The sequence below is a fragment of the Pogona vitticeps genome, chromosome 3 (genome assembly GCF_051106095.1).
Source record: "Pogona vitticeps strain Pit_001003342236 chromosome 3, PviZW2.1, whole genome shotgun sequence".
Classification (NCBI taxonomy): domain Eukaryota; kingdom Metazoa; phylum Chordata; class Lepidosauria; order Squamata; family Agamidae; genus Pogona; species Pogona vitticeps.
The window spans coordinates 213,990,915-214,011,282 of NC_135785.1; the positions used below are offsets into that span (position 1 = coordinate 213,990,915).

Sequence of the window (20,368 nt, forward strand, 5' to 3'; positions counted from 1 at the left end):
TATTTTTAAATGTTAAGAAAAGCTGTAGTTCAGGCACAACAGTATGCATGGATATTGTAAAAGTAAAAAAAATGTTCAAAAGTTCATTAGGCAAAGAAAAATATAAAGCTGCTTTGCATCAAGAGCAGTGGAACCTGATGACAGGTATACCTCAAGAGAGCAGGCTGAGGAAAATGGGTCTGTGAGAGGTGTAAATAATAGCCATGTGCTTGTAATGCATTTTATCCCAATTGCATCTATTGCACAAAGAGGAAGAATTAAATGTTAAGATCCCTGCTCCTGCAATTTGTAATGAATGTATCCCAGAAAGGAAATGAGAATGCATTCCAAATCTCAGAGCAGCTGTGCGTTCTAGTTAATGGGTCTACTACGTATTTCATCTCAGCCAGCAAAGGGGAAACAGTAGGCAGAGCTGTAATAATTAAATTAAAAGAGCACAGATATCATTGGCCATATAGTATATGTATCAAGACATATAATATGGACCAATAAAATAATTAGTTGCATCAAGTTTTCCAAAATAGCAATCACTGTACTTCCTTGCTGCTTGCAGAATAACAGCCCTTCAAATTATTGTACATATAAAACAGAAGTTTATTACATGACTGATGAAAGAAAATTAGTTTGGCTTTTTGCTGAAACATAATGTAGTGCCAGTTTTCCTCCTAACACACATTTCTTGTTCCCTTTGTTCTCTTCCTGCAGAACACGGATACAGAATCACCCTGATCTTGTATGATGTTATATGTGTATGAGTGCTGCAGCCAGTTGTTGTTGTTGTTTTTGCCATCATTGTAACACCATCTAGGTGCAACTTTCATATAGTTTATGTACATGAAAAGACATGTATCTGCGCCTTTATTTTTATTCTTTTGATTTTACTACCATGTTCTAAATTTAATTCTAAAGGCTATTAGCATATACGAAACAGTTGCATGTACAAAATAACAGATTATTAATTAACTATATCTACACATTTGTTACGTTATCGCTTCTCGGCCTTTTGGCTAAGATCAATTGCATCTACATGACAAGTAGTCCACCTAGAAAATTTTCCATGTGCTGTTTCCCTATTAGAATTAACTTACATATTGGGGTTATATGTGGGCCCTGGATTTTAAAATAAGTTTATTATTACTGTAATAAGCAGCTATTAGTTCTATAGATTTCAGTGAAAGCAAACACCCTTAAGGCTGCCTTTAATTGCAGCCTTGAAATACTAGACATCACTCTCATTTCTAGAACTTGGGTTCATCTGCTGAAGCTAAATGGTGGGAGATTCACAATGGATAATAGGAAACATTTCTTTACACAGCACATAACTGCAAAATTCTTCACAACAAGATGTAGTAATGGCTTCCAACATAAGTGGCGTCAAAAAGGGATTAAACAAATTTATGCAGGTTACAGACATATCACCTCCCTTATAAGAGGGATTGTGCCCCTGTATACCAGTTAGTGAAGAATGCAAACTGGAGGGTGCAGTTGCACTCAGGTCCTCCTGGTTGGATTCCTAGAAGCAACTGAGTGAACATAATACTGGACTAAATAGGATTTAAGAGTGCCTCCAGAATAGGTCTTACATTCCTAACCTTTCTATTCATATGTTACTGCTTAATGGAATTACTGTTTTGTTCAAAACTCCCTTTCAAGAAATATATTACAGTGGTGCCTCACATTACGACGTTAATGCGTTCCAGCGAAATCGCTATAGAATGAAAACGTTGTAATGCGAAAATAAAAAACCCATTGAAACACATTAAAACCCGTTTAATGCGTTCCAATGGGCTAAAAACTCACCGTCCAGCAAAGATCCTCCACAGGGAGGCCATTTTGGTGGCTGTCTTGCAAGGAATCCATCCCAGAAAACAGCGAGAAGCCATTTTATTTACCCGGTGGCCATTTTGAAACCGCCGATCAGCTGTAGGAAAAATCGTCGTTTTGCGAAGAATCGGTTCTCGAAGCAGGGAAACAATCATCGCAAAGCGAAAAAAGCCTATTCAGACCATCGTTTTGCGATTGCAAAAACATAGTCGTAATGCGGTTTCATTGTAATGCGGGGCACGACTGTATTTGTATTTCTATCAAATGCTTAGCTGCCTCAGAAATTTGAATGTGCTGTAATTTGTCCCAGATAACAGAGTCCCCCCAAAGCACCAGGAGATATGTAAGAAACATGCACATATTCACATAATTGATTCAGGAATTACAACTTTTTTGTAACTGAATGCAAATGTACACTGATACACACAATAATTAAAGAATGCAGGCAGTCTTTAAATAAAAGTAACTCAGTATCAAAACATTCAGTTAAAATGCAATTTGGTATACGCCAATAATGACAACCACAAAGTAATATGTTCTTCAGAGAAGGCTTTATCACAACCTGCGGAGAAGGTAGAGAAACTTTCATTACAACACATCATTCCTTGCTGAGAGGAATCCTTCAAATCAAAAAGGAAACTTTTCAGAGGTCAACACTATTTCACCCTTGCAGTATTTATTTAACAGCTCAAATCACAGAGAAAATCCAGAATCAATCTGCCTTGTCTGCTGTAAACTGGCACACTTAGTTATTAAAAAGAAAATGGATGCCTCCATGGTGAGAAATAAAAAATAAATCACAGAGTGACATCAAACCAATATGTGGAACTCAGAGGTAACTAGTAAAGGTCAGCTGTGCTCAATTCTTTCATTTATATGTGTCTGCATAATGCTGCTGCATTGTTGCCTGCTTAAAGGAAAACAATTAATGGATGCTATTTTATAGCATGTCCTATAGGGAAAATCTTTCATATTTTAATACTCTTTTTAAAAAAGTAGCTGCAATTTCTTCTCTAACTGAGAAGATATAGGAACCATGGGAAAAATAATTGGGGGGTGGGAGAAAGAAAATCAATGCAGCTAGCCAGTTTAAAATTGGAAGAGGAAAATGCAAATAATTACTCAAAGTGCTTCAAATGTAAGAGCACTTTCAGTCGAAGCAATTTAAAATTGTCTCATTAAAATTTTCTTTCCAATGAAGACCAGGAAAGCTGTTTGCTAAGCATTGTAAATCATTATATATGTATTATTTCCAGTTCATAGAGGGGTTGAATATCTTAGCTGGATATACTTCATTTTATATATAAAGGCATATGGCAAACCATACTCCCTTTGAACCCATACAAATGGGTGCATCCAAGACTCAGCAAAGCATTTATGTTGTAGGTATTTTCAATCTGTAGTAGCCTAGTGCCTTCACTAATTCCAGGTTAGTACAGTCTACACTGATAAGCAAAGAAATGTAGGAATTTCAGATAAACCTCACCTAGCTCTACCTATGTGAAGAATAAAATACAGCTTAGCAATCAGTAATTATCTTCTCCCCCAATAACTTACTTAGTGTCACTATAAATGGTAGTGAATTAAATTTATTTACAGTGGTGCCCCGCATGACGATGATAATCCGTTCCATAGAAATCGCTGTTTAGTGAAATCATTGTCATGCGAAAACCATTTCCCCATTAATGCGTTCCAATGGGGAAAATACATTGTTGTTCTGTGAAGATCGCCCATAGGGAAGCCATTTTGCGAACGCCGATCAGCTGTTAAAAGGGCTGTCCTGCGAAGCATGGGTCCCGAAAACATAGGGAAGCCATTTTGTGAAGCTGCTGATCAGCTGTAAAAATCGTCGTCTTGCGAAAAAATGGTCCATGAAGCACGGACAAAAACATCGTCCAGCGAAAATCACCCATTGAAATCATTGTTTTGTGAATCGCTATATAGCAATCGCAAAACCTCATCGTCATGCGGATTCGTCGTTTTACGAGGTCGTCATCTATAATAGGATTCTAGATAATGCCTCCTTTGGTCTATATAGCTTATTCTAGACAATATTAATTACAGCAAAATAGTTCAAGGAAATTGAACCAGAAAGGCAGCTTACTGTCCTATATTTCTAATAAAGGGGAAAAAGAAAAATAACAACTATGTAGGGCTCCTGAGAAGGTTTCTTTTCTCGTATTCCAGCCAGTACAGATGCTTTCATATCAAGTTTAGTCAATTTTTCACATGGAGCCTCTTACATGAAACTAATAAAGCCTGTTAAGACATCTATAAATTCTTGCAGAAGGCCATTTCAGTGGTTCTATAAATATAGACTTCCTGGCATAATTTTGGGATTTATACCATACATTCTCCCGTAACACAAAAACTAAGCAAACAAACAAAAACAAAAAATAAACAAGCATGCAGAAAACTGCTGTAATAACCTCTTGAAATCAGATAATATTCTGACAATTCAGTTTTGCTGACAAAGAAAGCCTGGGCAGAAGCCAAGAGGCCCAGGTGCATTGTGTCATGCCACTATTTAATGTAGTCTAATATCAGATAGATGTTAGAGAGAGAAAATACTCAGAATAAAGTACAGATAATAGCATGGACAACCACTCATTGCAAAATTACTTTTGCTCATCATGCTGTGCGCTTTGTATTAAATTTTTCTGTCAAGTGGCAGGAATCACAGGGAGAAGTGGCTTGAAAAACCCTTCTTGTAACCCTGGATAAGTATCTATAATATTAGGCTTTCATATGATAATGGCAAATGATGCCCCTCTTTGAAAAAATTCTGACTGGTAATGAAAGTCCTAATCAGATTGTTGTTGTTGAAAACCAGGAGGTGGGGGGATGATGCCTCTGCTAGCCCACTACCTCTTTTAGTGAATTGAGAAAACTTGACAAGATGGGTGAATCTTTGGGAATATATCTTACATGCATTTCCAACAAACCCCTTTGGTTGTTTTATGAAACTGAAAGGTGGTGGTTTAATAAAAGCTGGCCCTCCTGAGGCATTTTCATTAAAGGCTCTCTCTAGACAACATCACAATGTTTGCATTATCCTGCTATACTCCCCAGAGAATACAAGCATTACCTTTTCAGCAGGAGTCGATATTGTGTGTGAAGGCATGAGAGGAGATGATTAGATTTTGCCTTTTGGTGCACAAAGTAACCGTGTGGAACAATACTATCGGTTAGCATGGAAATTCAACCATTTGCTGCCTGCTATTTGAATGCCAAATTGTTTCTCTGACGGGAAAAATTAGACTATAGAGGATTTATTTTAATGAAGATTTTAATCTCATGAATGCATTATTTTCCATTTTGTACCCATTTACAATGTCTGCTCTCAAACAAAGTCATAGTTAATAGCTGGTTAAGGTATTACAAAGAACAAGCACACTTTTTATGTATGTGTGTCCCAAGAAAATTCAGGACAAACCGAACACAATGGGTGATGCCTACAATATATTATACTGAATGCGCATACCATGAGGAAATACCAGACTTTTCACTTAGTATAAGCTTTGCAGAAATATTGGTTACACATTGGGGGAGAGCACAACTAACAATATTTACCATCTGTGTAGACTTCTCTGCGCAGCTGTCCTTGCTGGTGCTTTTGCTTTTTGGCAGGTCGAACCTTCTGAATAACAGCAGCACTCATATTGCTGTCGGTAGAGACAGGGCTGGTAGGTCTAGGGCAGTGTGAGGCATGATAATGTCGACGGCCTGAAAAGAAAGAAGTTAGTAGCTTAGCTTGTTATTTACTTCCCCTGTGGCAAACTTGGTTCTTCTGTTTGTTTTAAAGATCTAAAACAATAGTGTAAAATCAGTTAGCATCATTATCTCCCCATAGTGTATCAGTAGGAATTTGAAAGTAGAAAACATTCCTAGGCGATCTAACATTGGCCACCGGTCTCATTGACTCAGATATATTAAGAATAAGTTCTTTCACTCTCTGCTTACAAGCCTGAGAATGGAGTAGTTCGTGCGTGAGAGAAAGAGGCAAATTTCTAAAATACAATATAACACACACTTTTCCCTCTATTTTCTTTGATGAATTGTTGTATGCATGTTCTTCCCCTCTGTTTCCTCTGCATGAGTTTTGTAAGATCCTTCATCTAGCAGATAATTTTTATAAACCAGCTATGAGACTTACTGAACCTTCTTCCTGGTCCTGTGAACTATCTGCTGTGGAAAATGTGCCTCATAATTTCTGTGTTGGTGCAGCTTTTCCACCCATTCCTCACTCTCTTATAAATCAGTAGTAGTCACTAGGGAACCAATGAAATTATAACCTATCGACTGAAACTGCCTTTGCTCCGATCCCCAAGACTTTACAATGTTATTGCTGCTCCTTAGAAACTGCCAGTATTTTAGTTTATATATTGCTGCCACCACAGCTTAGTACCTTTTATTTCTTTTATGAAACCTTTTGTGTGCTTTGCCTACAAAACATTACAAGGCTAATCTCTGGCACTTTCAGGCAAGACTGTCAAATATAGTGGTGCCTCTCAAGATGAATGCCTCGCAGGACAAAAAAACCCGCAAGATGAAAGGGTCTTGAGAGTTTTTTTGGTGCCTCACAAGAAGTCTTGTGATATTTTTCATCTTGCGAGGCACGTTTCCCATAGGAATGCTTTGAAATTTAATTAATGCATTCCTACGAGAAAAAAGTCAGAAACAAAAAAAGCAAAAAGTCACTTACCAGATACAGTAGACTGAGCCCCACTCCTCACAGTGCCTTTGTAGCCCCAGAACAGCCGGAAAAAGAGCGCCAAACAGCTGAGAGTTGGCAACCAGCAGGGAGGCGGCAGCCATTTTGTGGTCATCTCTGCTCCTGCCCCCCCTCTCCCCCATCTCAGCTGATCGGCGCTGGGTCTAAGAGGCTTCCAGAGGCTTTTCTAGCACGGAAAAAGGCAGGGGAAAAAGGGGGAAATTAAAAAATTGTGCTTTCCCCTGCCTTTTTACATGCTGGGCAAGCCCCGGGAGGCTTCTGAAAGTGGCGCTTTGCCACAGAGGGGCCGCCCCCCCGCAGCCAGCGCCACTTTCAGAGATCCCCTACCAGTCTTCCCAGCACCATCGGAAGACTGGTGGGGACCTCTGAAAGTGATGCTGGCTGCGGGGGAGGGGGCTGCAGCCAGCTTTTTTTCCCCATAGGAATGTGTTAATTAAATTTCAATGCATTCCTATGGGAAAATGTGCTTTGCAAGACGAGATTTTCGCTAGACAGCATTAACCACGGAACGGATTAATTTTGTCTTGCGAGGCACCACTGTATACACATCTGAAACCTTATGAAAATGTTCCCAATTAAGGTATGGTTTAGATGGTTCAGTCATCTGCAACTTTCTGTGTTCTGAAGAGACATGGTGGGACAGTACTACAGATATCAGCAAAGTTATTTGGTGGTCAAATGAGACAAGAAGACTGCAGACACATTAAAGCTCATATCACAGGAAAAGCGAAGTTTACATTACACCCACCCACCACCAAGTTCTTATTCAGTGTAGACTGAAGTTTGTCAGCTTTGCCTGTGCAAGTTGTTCCTCTATTCCAGTAATCTGTGTAAAGTGAGGTGCATGTATCTGCAGGGTAGGGACAGAAATCAATTTTATTGGATTCAGCAGGAGTGCAGAATACAAAAAGTAGAATCTTTTAAAAATTTGTTGCAAGAAGAAAGGTACCTCATCCTCACATATTTGTGAGGTTTATGTGACATTTCAGACAAAGTATATATAGAATATGGCACACATCTTACAATGTAAAAGGCTAAAGTGTGTATTTGGAACAAGAATAGAAAGATGGGTAAGTGAGATTTGAAGAAAAGTAGCAATATTGAAACTGACAGTGAATCTGGCTCTTACAGTGTGGCCAGTTTTACTAGAAAAAAAAAGGAAGTCCAATGTTATCTAAACAAAGTTTCCCTCAATTTGCCTTGTTGTTTGTGTTGGGCAGATCGTATATGCATGTGCATATTCAAATAATCATCCTTGCAGTTGGAAGTGAACCACAGTTAAAGACCCAAGAGAGATGAGGCTTACCTCTCCATAATCTTGTGATTGCACATAACTTCCCACAATATTAATGGTTAGTTATGCCAGCTTTAAGTGCAATGGACACAGGTTACAGTGGTTAATCTTTTGCCACTTGCATGCTGTCATGATGATGGGATATATAGTCAAAAGCATGTTGTGATGATGGGATATGTAGTCAGAAATGTAAAATGGAGTCAGGTTCTGTGTGAAGATGATTTGAGAGACTTTGAAATGTGTTTTTCTAAGCACCATGAGGGTTTTTCTAAAGACTGTTATAGCCAACATTCTGATAACTTGAAGGTCAGATCGAGGGGCCCGTGACAGACTCAACTTTCCAAGCTTGTTACAGAAGACATAAACATCACCTGCACTCTCATGGAATTAGAGGAGGAGAGAGGTGGTACAACCTCAAAAAGTTAATTGGTTAACAGCCAGAAAAGACCACAGAGAAGGGAGGAAAGTAGAAAATGGACAATGGGTTATGTGAATGTAGCTTAGCTTACTGCTTACTGATGATGGATGGAGACTGATGATGTTTTTGTGTTATTCCATGAAGGAGAGAGGATGTAAGTAAGGAGAAAGAAGGAGGTGGGGGCTAGCCCACCATAGCCCACTATAGCCTGCCCTAGATTAGCTTTTAGAGTTTATTATTTTAAATGGGAGTTATTTTATTTAATTGCAATGATCTTTGAATATGTTCTTGATGCTAAAGCTTATGCAATATAAACTGATTTCTAATGAATCTATTTTTCTAATAAAAAATTAGTATTAAAAATCCTTACTGAGGACTGGTCTCTTGAACAGCAGGGTGTGGCTAAATCCAGGAGGTGGAGAGGGCCAGAAACTAGCTATCATTTAAGAGTCCTACCTAACTGAGCTGTTGTGAGTTCTAAAGAACTCCCATGTGCCTGTGCTTGCATAGTACTAAGCAAGTGTAAAGCGTTCTCTTTAGGTCAGACTTGTTCAAAGGGTTTATGCTACGCACTGCTGAGGTCTAAGGACTCGATCCAGTGCAAAGGTGGTAGATAAGTGCAGGCCGAACTCTCTGGCCAAATGCCCAGCGACCCTTTAAGGGGCCGTGAACATGACATATGCCATTTCAGAAACAGGCGAATTACTCATATAGTTCCGTGAATCAGACAATCTGGATGTTAAAAATTTTACACTGAAGAGGTTTCACAGTTAAAGATTTTTTGATCTGCACAGTCAAGCATTTTGCAGTAAACTATAAAGTTGTGTGAAGCACAAATCTGTTTATTGCAAATAGATGCACCAAACAGATGGCTGTACACATGGACATCACCAAATGAACAATATAGAAATCAAATAGACTATGTAACTGGAAGCAGGAAATGGAGAAGCTGGGTTCTCTCTGCCAAAATAAGATCAGGAGCAGATCTGGTAGTGATCATTAAAGATTGACACCATGGTTTGTTGGATCGGGTCCACAGGTATTATGCAGGCACCTTGGATTCTATGCCCCATCTCCTCCTGCAGGTGCACCCTCAGAAGCAGTGACTTGGGCTTCCCTGTCCCTCCTGCCTGTTTGACTGGGTGCCCATGGGAGGAAGTGGGGCACAGAATCCAGGACACCCATGGAACATCGGTGGGCCTGATCCAATGAAGTGAACTGAACGAATGAACTGCAGTAAATGCCCATCATGTATTGTTAATATCAAATATTAGAATAAAGCTGAAGAAAAACACTAAAAAAATCAGAGTGCCAACATATAACTTAAACAATATTCCCAATGAAGTCTACGTAAGAAACATTATTAAACTCAATTGTCTTTGAACCAGAAAAGCTTGACTTTAAACCAGAGATATTATTGAGGAAGATTTTTAAAAAAAAGATAATTCATGTAGTAAAAAGAAAAGTAAAACCTAGATGGATGATACTTAAAAGTTGTAAAGGACAGGTGAGAAGCAAAAATAAAAGATGACAGAAATAGAGGCAGAACCATGGGTGCAGATTTTCAGTGAATATCATGTAGAGACAAAGAGAATCACTACTACAACCAGCACAAAGAAATAGAACACAATAAAAAGGAAAAAAAACCAAGAAATTTCTTCTGAAAAACCTAAGTAACCAAAGGGAAATTTAAGTCTAGATGAGGAATGCTGAATGACCAACAAGGAAACACACTATCTCTGACCAGGAGAAAATGAAGATAAGCTGGAAACAGTATTCTCAGGGCCTGTACAGAAGAGATAAAAAGATGATAGACTCTGTTGAAGAGGAATCCTATGTGAAGAACCTGCAGTTTCTAGAAAATGCAGTGAAAGTTGCAGTGAAAGCACTAGGAAGAAATAAATCACCAAGAGTAGATGAAAACCCGATAGATCCATTCCATGCCACAGAGACTGACTAACAAAATCCCAAAAAGAATATGCCAGCAAATACTACAAATAAAACAATGACCCACAGTTTTGCTACATTCAATATACATTCCAGTTCTTCTGAAAGGAGATGCCAACTATAGGACCATTGCTCTGATTTCTCATGCAAGAAAAGTGATGCACAAGGTCTTGCTACAGAGACCTTTATCTTATATAGAGCAAGAAATGCCTAATGTTCAAGTTGGATTCTGAAAAGGAAGAGATACTCGATATCATATTGCAAATATCCCCTGGCTACTAGAGTGCACTGAAGAATTTTAGAAGATCAATGCATTATATACAGCAAAACCTTTGACTGTGTGGATCAGGAGCAATTAAGGAATTAGAAAACATAATCAACTATAGGGCTATGTCACTGAAGACCAAGAACAAGACCATCCAGTCTTGTATTCCTGATCACCATGCATGGATCTGAAAGCTGACAGGAAGAAAACTGGTTGATTTCGAATATTGTGCTGTAGGAGAGCTTTGGTCACCCAGGTGACTTGACGGCACATGACAACAAGGTCTACTTAGAACTGTCTTCTAGCTGATTGTATCTATGATGTTGAGTGAAGAAAGGAAAGAAAATGTATCTTTGATGGAAATCTCTGATCAAATATATACCATGCCTGTGAACAACTCTCACCTCCGACAGCATCCTGCATTTGACGCCTTGCTACTTTAAGACCAGCATATTCAGCTGCTGCTGCAACAGCTTGTGCAAAATCTGCATCTGTAAAAAAGGATCCATCGGATGAGCTAACACTAGACCGTCCTGATGAAATGTTGTCATCTTCTGAAGCTGAACCCCATCCATTGATCATGGAACCTGTCACAGAACTCTCCAGATCTCCGACACTTGAGGCAGGTGTTTGCTCAAGGCCACGCAAAAGAAGCCTTCTGTTTTGCATCTTGGCCATTTCTATGTCTGCTTCTTCTTCTTCTTCTTCTGGTGCATCAGTATCCATGTCTGATACAAGAGGCCCCGAAATATAACCATAGGTATGTGGGGGAGAAATAGGCCTTGGAGGTGGTGGAGGGCTCACAGTTTGACGCCTGTGTGCAAATAAATAATTATGCAGTGTTATACATACATACATACATACATACATACATACATACATACATACATACATACATACATACATACATACATACATACATACATACATGTTTATCAAGGTTTGAATGTCTTTATGAGCAAAAATCATTGATCATTGTACAAAATGGAATAGCAGTTCAGGTTCCCTATTGACTAAAGAGAAAAAGTGTTGGATAAGGGGAAGTGGGTAGCAGATGTATGTGGGTGTGCAGACCTCCTTCTTGTGTTAAACCATGAGTTGGTAGAAAATATATTTAGATCTACTGGTAAGATATCTGAGTGATGAGCGATGTTTTCTGACTGCTAGCTGGGCTAGTGCTAAAAGAACTGTAGCAATACCTGTTCATATCTGATTCCAATTTGTGATGTTGGTTCTGATCTGAGAAGCTCCCCAGCAATGTGTGGGAGGTCATCCATGCTAAACTATCTGTTTCAACTTGATTATACTGTATGTTTTTGATGGCCAGTGGTTTTTGGAAAAGGCATCTCTCAATCTCATTGATGGAATTTATCTGTATATTACAGTGCTTCTATGATGCTCTTGTCTAGGTATGAAGCTCTTCCCATGTAACATCATAGATATGGGACATGCTCACTGACACATCTGTGATTGTGCCCCACTCAGAGATGTAAAATTACTGAAAATTTCCATTTTTTTCTGGAAAAATAAAGAGAAAAACATCTTTTGGTTTTTTTTAATGGAATTTTTTGGAAATTTTACATCTCTAACCCCACCCATATTTATATGATAACAGGTAGAAACATTTGTACTATCTCAAGTTCTTTTAGTAGCTGTTGTGCAGATGTGTGGCATTTAAATGTTTCTGATATTTATTTTCATTTTTTTGTTATTATTTCTAATATGTTCTGTAAACTACCCTGAGATAGTTAAGAGCAGCAACCAAACAAATACATTAAATAAAGCAAGGAAGAATGAATGTATGAATAAATGGGAGAAGACAGGAATATTCAGAAAGCCTTTTTCCACTGAAGGACATGACCAAACATACAGAAAAACTTACAGCGTCCCTCCACTTGTGCTTCTCTCCTCAGATTTTCAGGGGAGGGGGAAAAACAAAGTGTTTGGAGTCTGCCTAGCTTTGAAGGAAAACTGTACTTCCTGAAAGCTCCAGGGTGACATGATTCCTATGCATTCGATTGTCAACTACACATCTAAATTTTGAGTATACTGTCTACTGCACCACGTAGTGGCCTCTAGGTGGTTTGTACTTTAACTCTCATCAGCCCCAGCTAACATAATCAATGTCAGGAATTATGGATCTGTAGTTTTAGATAGTGTTGCTATCTTACATCCCACCAATCTACCAATCACTTTATTGAAGAATCTGGGTAACCAACACAATGCAGAAAAAGACCCTATTTTTTCAAAAAGTGCATTTATACATTCAGGCATTCTTTTACTACATTATCATGATTTGTAAGCTTAAGGGCATACAGTTAGAATGGTGTTTTGAAAATAAGCATGAACAAAAATAGTAACACCAGGAATATTTGAAACTTGTTATGAACCCTGCATCCCATCCAGATCATCTGGGGATTACCAGGTTGAAAAAGGCTAATGGAGACACTAAAAATTGAAGCATCATATTTCAAGTTCTTTAAAACATTGTATTAAAATTACTCTAACAACATATGACTACAGCTGGCACATCATCTAATCCATGTGTTAGCTATATAGAAGGTGAAACAGTCTCTTCTGTACATGCTTTGGTAACAGACCTTCGATCTTGTGGATGTTGCAAATGGCCTACTTCTTCCTGGCAATCCTGTAACATAGGTTGGAGTTCTTCTTGGGGAGAAGGTGTTAGTGTGGCAGTAGACTGATGGCTGTAGGACACTGCTGCTGGAGATGAAGCTGCTCCTCGAACGGGTGGTGTAGGACCCCGTTCATCATCATCATCATCATCTTCTTCTAATTCATCCTGCTGTAGGTACATTCTTGCTGGTGGCACCGGACATGGGATTTCCTGATCATAACTAAGAATAAATTTTAAGCATGTAGAACATTTATGCTAAATTACTTTTTTCTTCTGCTACTTTTTTTGGTCATTTTTAGGTTTAAAGCTATAACAGATTGTTAAAAGATCAAAAATGTAAATATAATTAAAGAAAATCTTAACAACACAAACTCATATAAACAATATAGTAATACTATAGTAATATAGTAATACATAATATGCTCCCCTCCATCTGGAGATATAACAAGTTTTTCCTGCATTTATGGAACCCATTCCCCTTCCAAAACTGCATTGATTCTTGTGAAGATGCACAACCCTTCCCATTCATTAACACCAAGTCACTAAAATCTCCCCAAATACCAATAAGAACATTCTTATCTATCTCATCATTTAGTTTAATATTACACACTAATTTATCATTATTAGCTATATTCCAAACTTATTTATAACAATCATCTAACTGAAAATCTTGTTTAACTTTCCAGTTCCTTGCTACCTTTAATCTTGCTGCTGTTAAATTTGAAATTTAAGTCTTTCATTGCCCAAATATTGATAAGAGAATTATCTTAGGACAAACCTCTTTACTTTTACTTAACTATTTCAGTTATTTCCATGAAGACTCTCCAAATTTTCAGTATATTTTCACATTCCCACCACATGTGGAAATAAGAACCTACTTCCTGACATTATAAATTAGAATATTTAGTATCCATATGATTTAATTTCACTGTAGTTAAATACCATTTCTAGATTAATTTGTAAAAAAATTCCCTTATTCTTGTCGAATACACGTTATTACTTTTTTCTTCCATATGTTCTTGCATCCTTCAGTACATAATTCTTATTCAGAATCATATTCCCATATTGCTTTAAGAACATTTTGTTGATCCTTCACTTCTATTAAAAACTTTATTTATCCGTTTCATTATCTTATTTTCATCCACCTTTTCTTTCTGTACTACTAGTTCTTCAGATCTTGGAAGTTCTTTGCATTTACCATTTTCAATCTATTGTTTAGTCCATTATTAGAATTGAATAAGATTAAACCAAGATGTTGTTAGCAACTTGATTTATTAAGGAACTAGGCCTATAAGACCCAGGATCTGTGAGGCCTTTATTTGGCTTTGGAGTTGAAATAATTAATGAATAGTTCGAAGATGACAGAATCCCGTCCCTTTCTGTTATTTTAGTAAGATGGAGTTTTAACTTAGGTATCAATATTTTTCTAAAAACGTTATAATAGTCCCATCCCAATCCATTTATCCCCAGAGTCTTTCCTACCTTTGATTTATTAATAGTATCTTCTATCTCTTCTGTAACAGGCTGTTCCATCAAATTTCTATCCATATCTTGAGGTGTATTTCAAACATTTTTCTCAATATGTTGTCTAATCTTCTCCAAAGATAACTCCTTCCCACATATATAATTAATGGAAAAGTACTGAAACACTTCCAATTTATCTTTCATCAGTTTGTTCTTTTTACTCATGTCATCTTTTAACTCCTCCAATTAACTCTTAACTTTTTAAATTTGTGTTACTCTAGTCAACATTCTTGAATTCTTATTGCACAATTCAAAATAATCTCCTTTCAAATATATTAAATTTCTCTGAATTCTTTCCACTGTAATATTCTGCAGCTCTTTCTCTTTGCTTGTATTTCTGAAAAAATGTTTATGCCTATCTTTTCTATAGTTTCAAGAGTCAAAAAGCAAAGGCCTTTTAGTCAGTTAACTGAGTGAATTTAGATGATTAGGTTGGCAAAATACATATTTATGAAACATTATTTTGTCTTACTTTTCATTTACAGATAAGCTGTAGTCTTCGCTGTTACTATGCGGTGGAGGATGTACAGGAGGAGGTGGAAGTAGGTCTGCCCAGTTCATACCAGCCTGCTTTGATGCCTTGGGAGTTCTAGCACCCTTCTTATGCCCTTGACTCCCTATGAAAACATATATTTAAGTCACTATATCATACACCCTCGAACAAACAATTGATCAGACCTATGAGATACAGTATTCTAAGACAGTGGTTCTTAACCTTTGTTACTTGGATGTTTTTGAACTGCAACTCCCAGAAACCCCAGCCAGCACAGTTGGTGGTGAAGGCTTCTGGGAGTTGCAGTCCAAAACTCCTGAGTAACCCAAGGTTAAGAACCACTGTTCTAAGAGATTCATACATATGACTAGGTTATTTGGTTTCTGTTATTAGGTGTTAATTAGATGACAATTCACATGCTTATTCACCAAGAACAATATTTTACAGAAAGCTTAGTACAAATATTAGCTCTAGACTATAGAAAAAGAAAATGACAATATACAACTGTGCTTTTAGTCCAAGTCAAGATCTGCACATGTTTTGGAATAATGCATTTCAACAAAATTACATGGGGCTCATAATGTGAATTAATAAATGACTAAAGCACATTAAATCAGGAAATGAATTTTAAATTCAAAATTAATAGAATAGTCTTCTATAGCTATTAATTGCATTATAGATTATCATCTGAAACAAATGAGCTTTAGATATGATCTATAGTTTCTTTCTGTTATTTAACCACTGAAGCCCAACTCACAATATTTTATTTATTTAAGAGATCATACACCAAAAATTCCACAATTATATTAATGAACCTATGCAATTTTTATTCATTCACTGTAATGTTTTGAACACAATGAAATATTAAATTTATTCCAAATGATAGGTAAAGTTGGAAATAATTAATGAAAAAACTAAAATACAACAAAATGAAATTAAAACAGCAAAAGAAAGTATGGCATAAATGTTTTCAGCTTCTCTTCATGGAAAATTATGGCTCACAGTAGAATGATACCAGCTGTAGTAATTTAAACAGCTTTTGGGGAAAATACCAATTATTCAGGTGCCATTGCATTTTGAGTGGAAATTTGACATGAATGTAATCAGAATTTGTACTTGAGAGATAGCCCACTAATTTGTATGCTTCTTGCTGTGACAGCTGTATATTTCTGGGCATTTTAAGTTCCAATAATAGTATTTTTACATCTGAATATTTAAAACAATTTATTATTAAATATTTCAAAGAAAAATCCCTCTGAAAGCCTTCGAGAATACAAATATTTATTTCTTTGATGTATTTTTACCCAGGTCTTCGACTTACAAAACTCATAATATGTAACTGTAAGTTTGCAATTAAGCTTACAAAGATTAATAAAATATCCATGTCCTTATTTTTTTTTTCCTTAGATAAAGCAAACAATTGGCACCCGTAGAGCATTTGAGCAATATGGCCTTGAAAACCTGAATGGCTGAGGCGATATGGTGACCCCCTTTGGTGTGAAAAAATCTTGTTAATGCCGCTGCACTTTTATGAGCATTCAGTGCTGCATGCTTTATGTGGGGGAACCTGAGGCATGAAAGATTATGCCCAAATATTTGTTTGCTTTATCTGACTTATGTCCTCTTGAGGTAGTTCAAACCAAATTTTTGAGATCTATTTTGACTGTACCTCCCTGTACAGTCAAATGTAGCCCTTCAACTGGAGGCTGGCTTAATCACCATAAGAGTGCATGCCAAAGTCCACATGTTTAATTACTGGCTAAAGCTTCTCTTCTCTTCAGAAGGCTTGGTACAGTTGCCACTTTTTGACCCCTTTCAATCAGCATGGAAACTACAACTTACAAAAGAAATAAGGCAAATGGGCTTTTCCACCAATGTTCTTTTAGCGATGGGGCATATCAGCGCTAAAGCAGCATTCAAACAAAGAATCTGGGACATGGAACTTCAAGAGCATATGAGCCAGTTAGGCAAATACAGTGTTGTTACTAATAATGCCTTTACAATATCTTCATATTTGACAAGCACAATGTCAACAAAGACCAGAAGAGCCTTCACATTAGCGAGACTTAATGTTTTACCCTCTAAGCTCATGGAGGGAAGATTTCAACATACACCTATCTCAGATTGCCTGTGTCCATGTAATGATGACCAAGTGGAAATTGTAGGTCATGTTTTACTGTATTGTCTTTTCTATAGAGATCTATGCACCAACCTCCTGAGCCCAATCATTCCCAGATATCCAGGGAGATGAATTTTACATCAAGCAACTTCTTTCTGATAAATACTCCCTTATTACACGCTCTGCAGCAAGGTTTTGTGCAGCAGCAATGGCACAGTGCTTCCTTGTAGTCTCCTGAGCTCACAGGTTGACTGGTTTTGGCATGGGGGTGGTTTATTGTCTAGCATGCAGAGGTGTTATGGTCTCAACTGAAGGGATAATGGCCCGGGGGATAGCTGTAGAGGTGCTGTGTTTTATTCTCCCCATGTTTTACAATCAGTGCACGGTTGATTGTTTGTTGTGCACTTTTTAAATTGCATTTTGTGTGTTTTGACCATGTAGTGTGTTTTATGGATTGGCTATACACTTTTGAACTGCATTTTGTGTATTTTGGCCACATGGTATGTTTTGTGAATTGTTTGTATATTTTAAACTGTATTTTGTATGTTTTATCCATGGATCTGTTTTGTGGGCTGGTCACCTGGCCGTAATAAATAAATTCTACTCTATTCTATTCTGTCCTTATATTACAATCTAATAATAGATGTGCAGAATTGTAATAGAAAAGGAAAAAGGAATAGGTAACAAGTAATTTAGGGCATCATCCTAATACATGTAATCAGTTTTTTATATTAAAAAATGCCACTACAAAAAACCTTTGAAATAACCATTGAACTGCAGAGCTGGAAGGAACCCTATGGATCATCGAGTCCAGCCCCTGTCAGGGAGGCACAGTGGGATATTGAACTCTCAGCCCCTGCTGCCAGATGCCTAAACCACTGAGCTATCCAGCAATAGTGCACTTAAAATGTATGATACCCCCAATCCCAAACTGCATGACAAACCTTGGAATTACATAAATTTCAATATCTCACTACCCTGTTTTCCTGAAAATAAGATTGAACCTGAAAATAAACCCTAGTATGATTTTTCAGGATACTCATAATATAAGCCCTATCCCAAAAATAAGGCCCAGTTAAGTGAAACCCTGCCCTCCACCATTGTGCAGCAACCAGAAGATAACAGCTGTATTTGAATAAATGTAGATTGTTATACATGAAAAAAAAAATATCCCCTGAAAATAAGCATTTTTGGGAGCAAAAATTAATATAAGACCCTGTCTTATCTTCAGGGAAACACGGTAGTTTGTGCTCAGATTTAGGGAATGTGAATTTAGTCTGCAATGAAATTAGAGCCAAACAAACTTCTCATGCACTAGAGTTTCTGCTACGTTTTCTTGTAATTGTAGGTCCTTATATAACACTATGTTGAATGGCTTTTAGCACAACACAAGTGCCTAGGATTGGGAGAGGGCTCTCAGAAATTCCAATGTATTTGCAGAAGCTGTATGTAGAATTTATATTACAATATTGTTTTTATGTGCTATCAAGTCATCTCTGATTTATAGCAACCCTATGAATGAATGACCTCCAAAATGTCCTGCTCTCAACAACCCTGTTCAGCTCTTGTAAACTCAAAACTATGGCTTCTTTAGGGAGTCTATAATATTTGGTATTCCTCTTTTCTGGCTGTTTTCAACCTTTTCCAACATTATTTCTCCCCCAGTAAATCTTGACTTCTCTATCATGATATGCACAAAATATGACAGCCTCAGTTTCATAATTTTTGCCTCCAGAAAAAAAAATCAGACTTGATTTGATGTAGGACCCACTTGTTCATCTTTCTGCAAGTCCATGGTATAAAGCTCTCTTCCAGAACCATATTCCAAATGAATCAGTTTTCTTCCTGACAACTTTCTTCATTGTCTAGCTTTCACAACCATATAGTGATCAGAAATTCAAGAGTGTGAATGGTCTTGGTATTGGTCTCCAGTGATGTGTCCTTATAGTTGATGTACTTTTTCTAATTCCTTCATTGCTACCCTTCCAAGTCTCAGGATTTTTTATGGTTTCTAGGCTGCAGTCCCCATTTGGATTGAGGACTGAATCAAGGTATATAAAAATTTTAAATAATTTCAATGTCTTTGTCAATGTTAAAGTTGTGTAGGTCTTCAGTGGTAATGATTTTTGTCTTCCTAATATTCAACTAGAGCCCTCTTTTGGCACTTTCTTCTTTCACTTTCATCAGAAGTCATTCCAAGTCATTGTTGTTTTCTGCCAATAAGATAGTTATCTGGCAGAATCAAATTATTAAGATTTATCTTAGATTAATGATCTTAAATTATTGATGTTTCTTCCTCCAATTTTCACTCTTCTGTCATCTGAATATAATCCAGCTTCCATATGATATGTTTTGCATATAGATTGAACAGATATGAAGATAAAATGCACCCTTTGTCTGACACCTTGCCTACAGGAAACAATTCTGTCTCTCCATATTCTATCCTAACAGTAACTTCTTGTCCAACATTACAGGTCATCAGGACATTAAAGAACTGATGTAAACCCATTTCTTTCAGAATAATTCATAGTTTCTTTTGATCCACACAATCAAAGACTTAGTTGTAGCCTAAAGAGCATAGAGTGATCTTCTGGAATTCTTTGGCAAGCTCCAATAGCCAGCGGATATTTGCAATTTGATCTTGAGTGCCTCTTCTTTTTCAGAATCCAGCTTGAACATCAAGCATTTTTCGCTCCATAAAAGGAATGAAGGACCTTTGTTGCAATACCTTCAGCATCAGTTTGCTTGCATGGGAAATTGGAGCAATGGTCCTAAATTTACTGCACTCCTTGGCATCTTTCTTGAGGACTGGAATGTATACTGAGCATTTCCAGTCTGTGGACCATTGTTTTGTTTTGCATATTTGTTGGCTTATTCTTAGAATTTTGACAGAGTTGGTCTCTGTGGCTTAGAATAGTTCTGTGGGTAATCCATCTGCCCCTTTTGATTTATTTCTTCCTAGTGCTTTCAGACCAACTTTCAGTGTATTTTCTAGAACTGCAGAAGTACATTTCATTATGTATAATGACTAAGCATATTCAGTATAAATGTACATAAACTTGCTGCCGCACACTGATCCTAACGATAGATGAGGCACCTGTCTTGCTGTAC

The 20,368-nt window shown here is 37.3% G+C and overlaps 1 protein-coding gene and 1 long non-coding RNA gene across 7 annotated transcripts in view; one reads left to right on the forward strand and one right to left on the reverse strand.

Moving 5' to 3' along the window:
* Positions 1 to 18,425, forward strand: part of LOC140705649 (uncharacterized) — a 91,101-nt gene extending 72,676 nt beyond the window's left edge. Inside the window, exon 4 of the long non-coding RNA XR_012085092.2 lies at positions 706 to 18,425. This is a non-coding gene — a long non-coding RNA (uncharacterized LOC140705649). The remainder of the gene's footprint in view (positions 1 to 705) is intronic.
* The window catches only part of ROBO1 (roundabout guidance receptor 1), a 769,638-nt gene that overhangs the window by 15,321 nt on the left and 733,949 nt on the right, over positions 1 to 20,368 (reverse strand). For all 6 annotated transcript variants that reach the window (XM_072994024.2, XM_078388993.1, XM_078388992.1 and 3 more), the window contains 4 exons: positions 15,118 to 15,262; positions 13,084 to 13,341; positions 10,888 to 11,297; positions 5,398 to 5,550 (listed from right to left, as the gene is read on the reverse strand). In XM_072994024.2, coding sequence (XP_072850125.2) covers positions 5,398 to 5,550; positions 10,888 to 11,297; positions 13,084 to 13,341; positions 15,118 to 15,262 — 966 coding nt within the window. The remainder of the gene's footprint in view (positions 1 to 5,397; positions 5,551 to 10,887; positions 11,298 to 13,083; positions 13,342 to 15,117; positions 15,263 to 20,368) is intronic.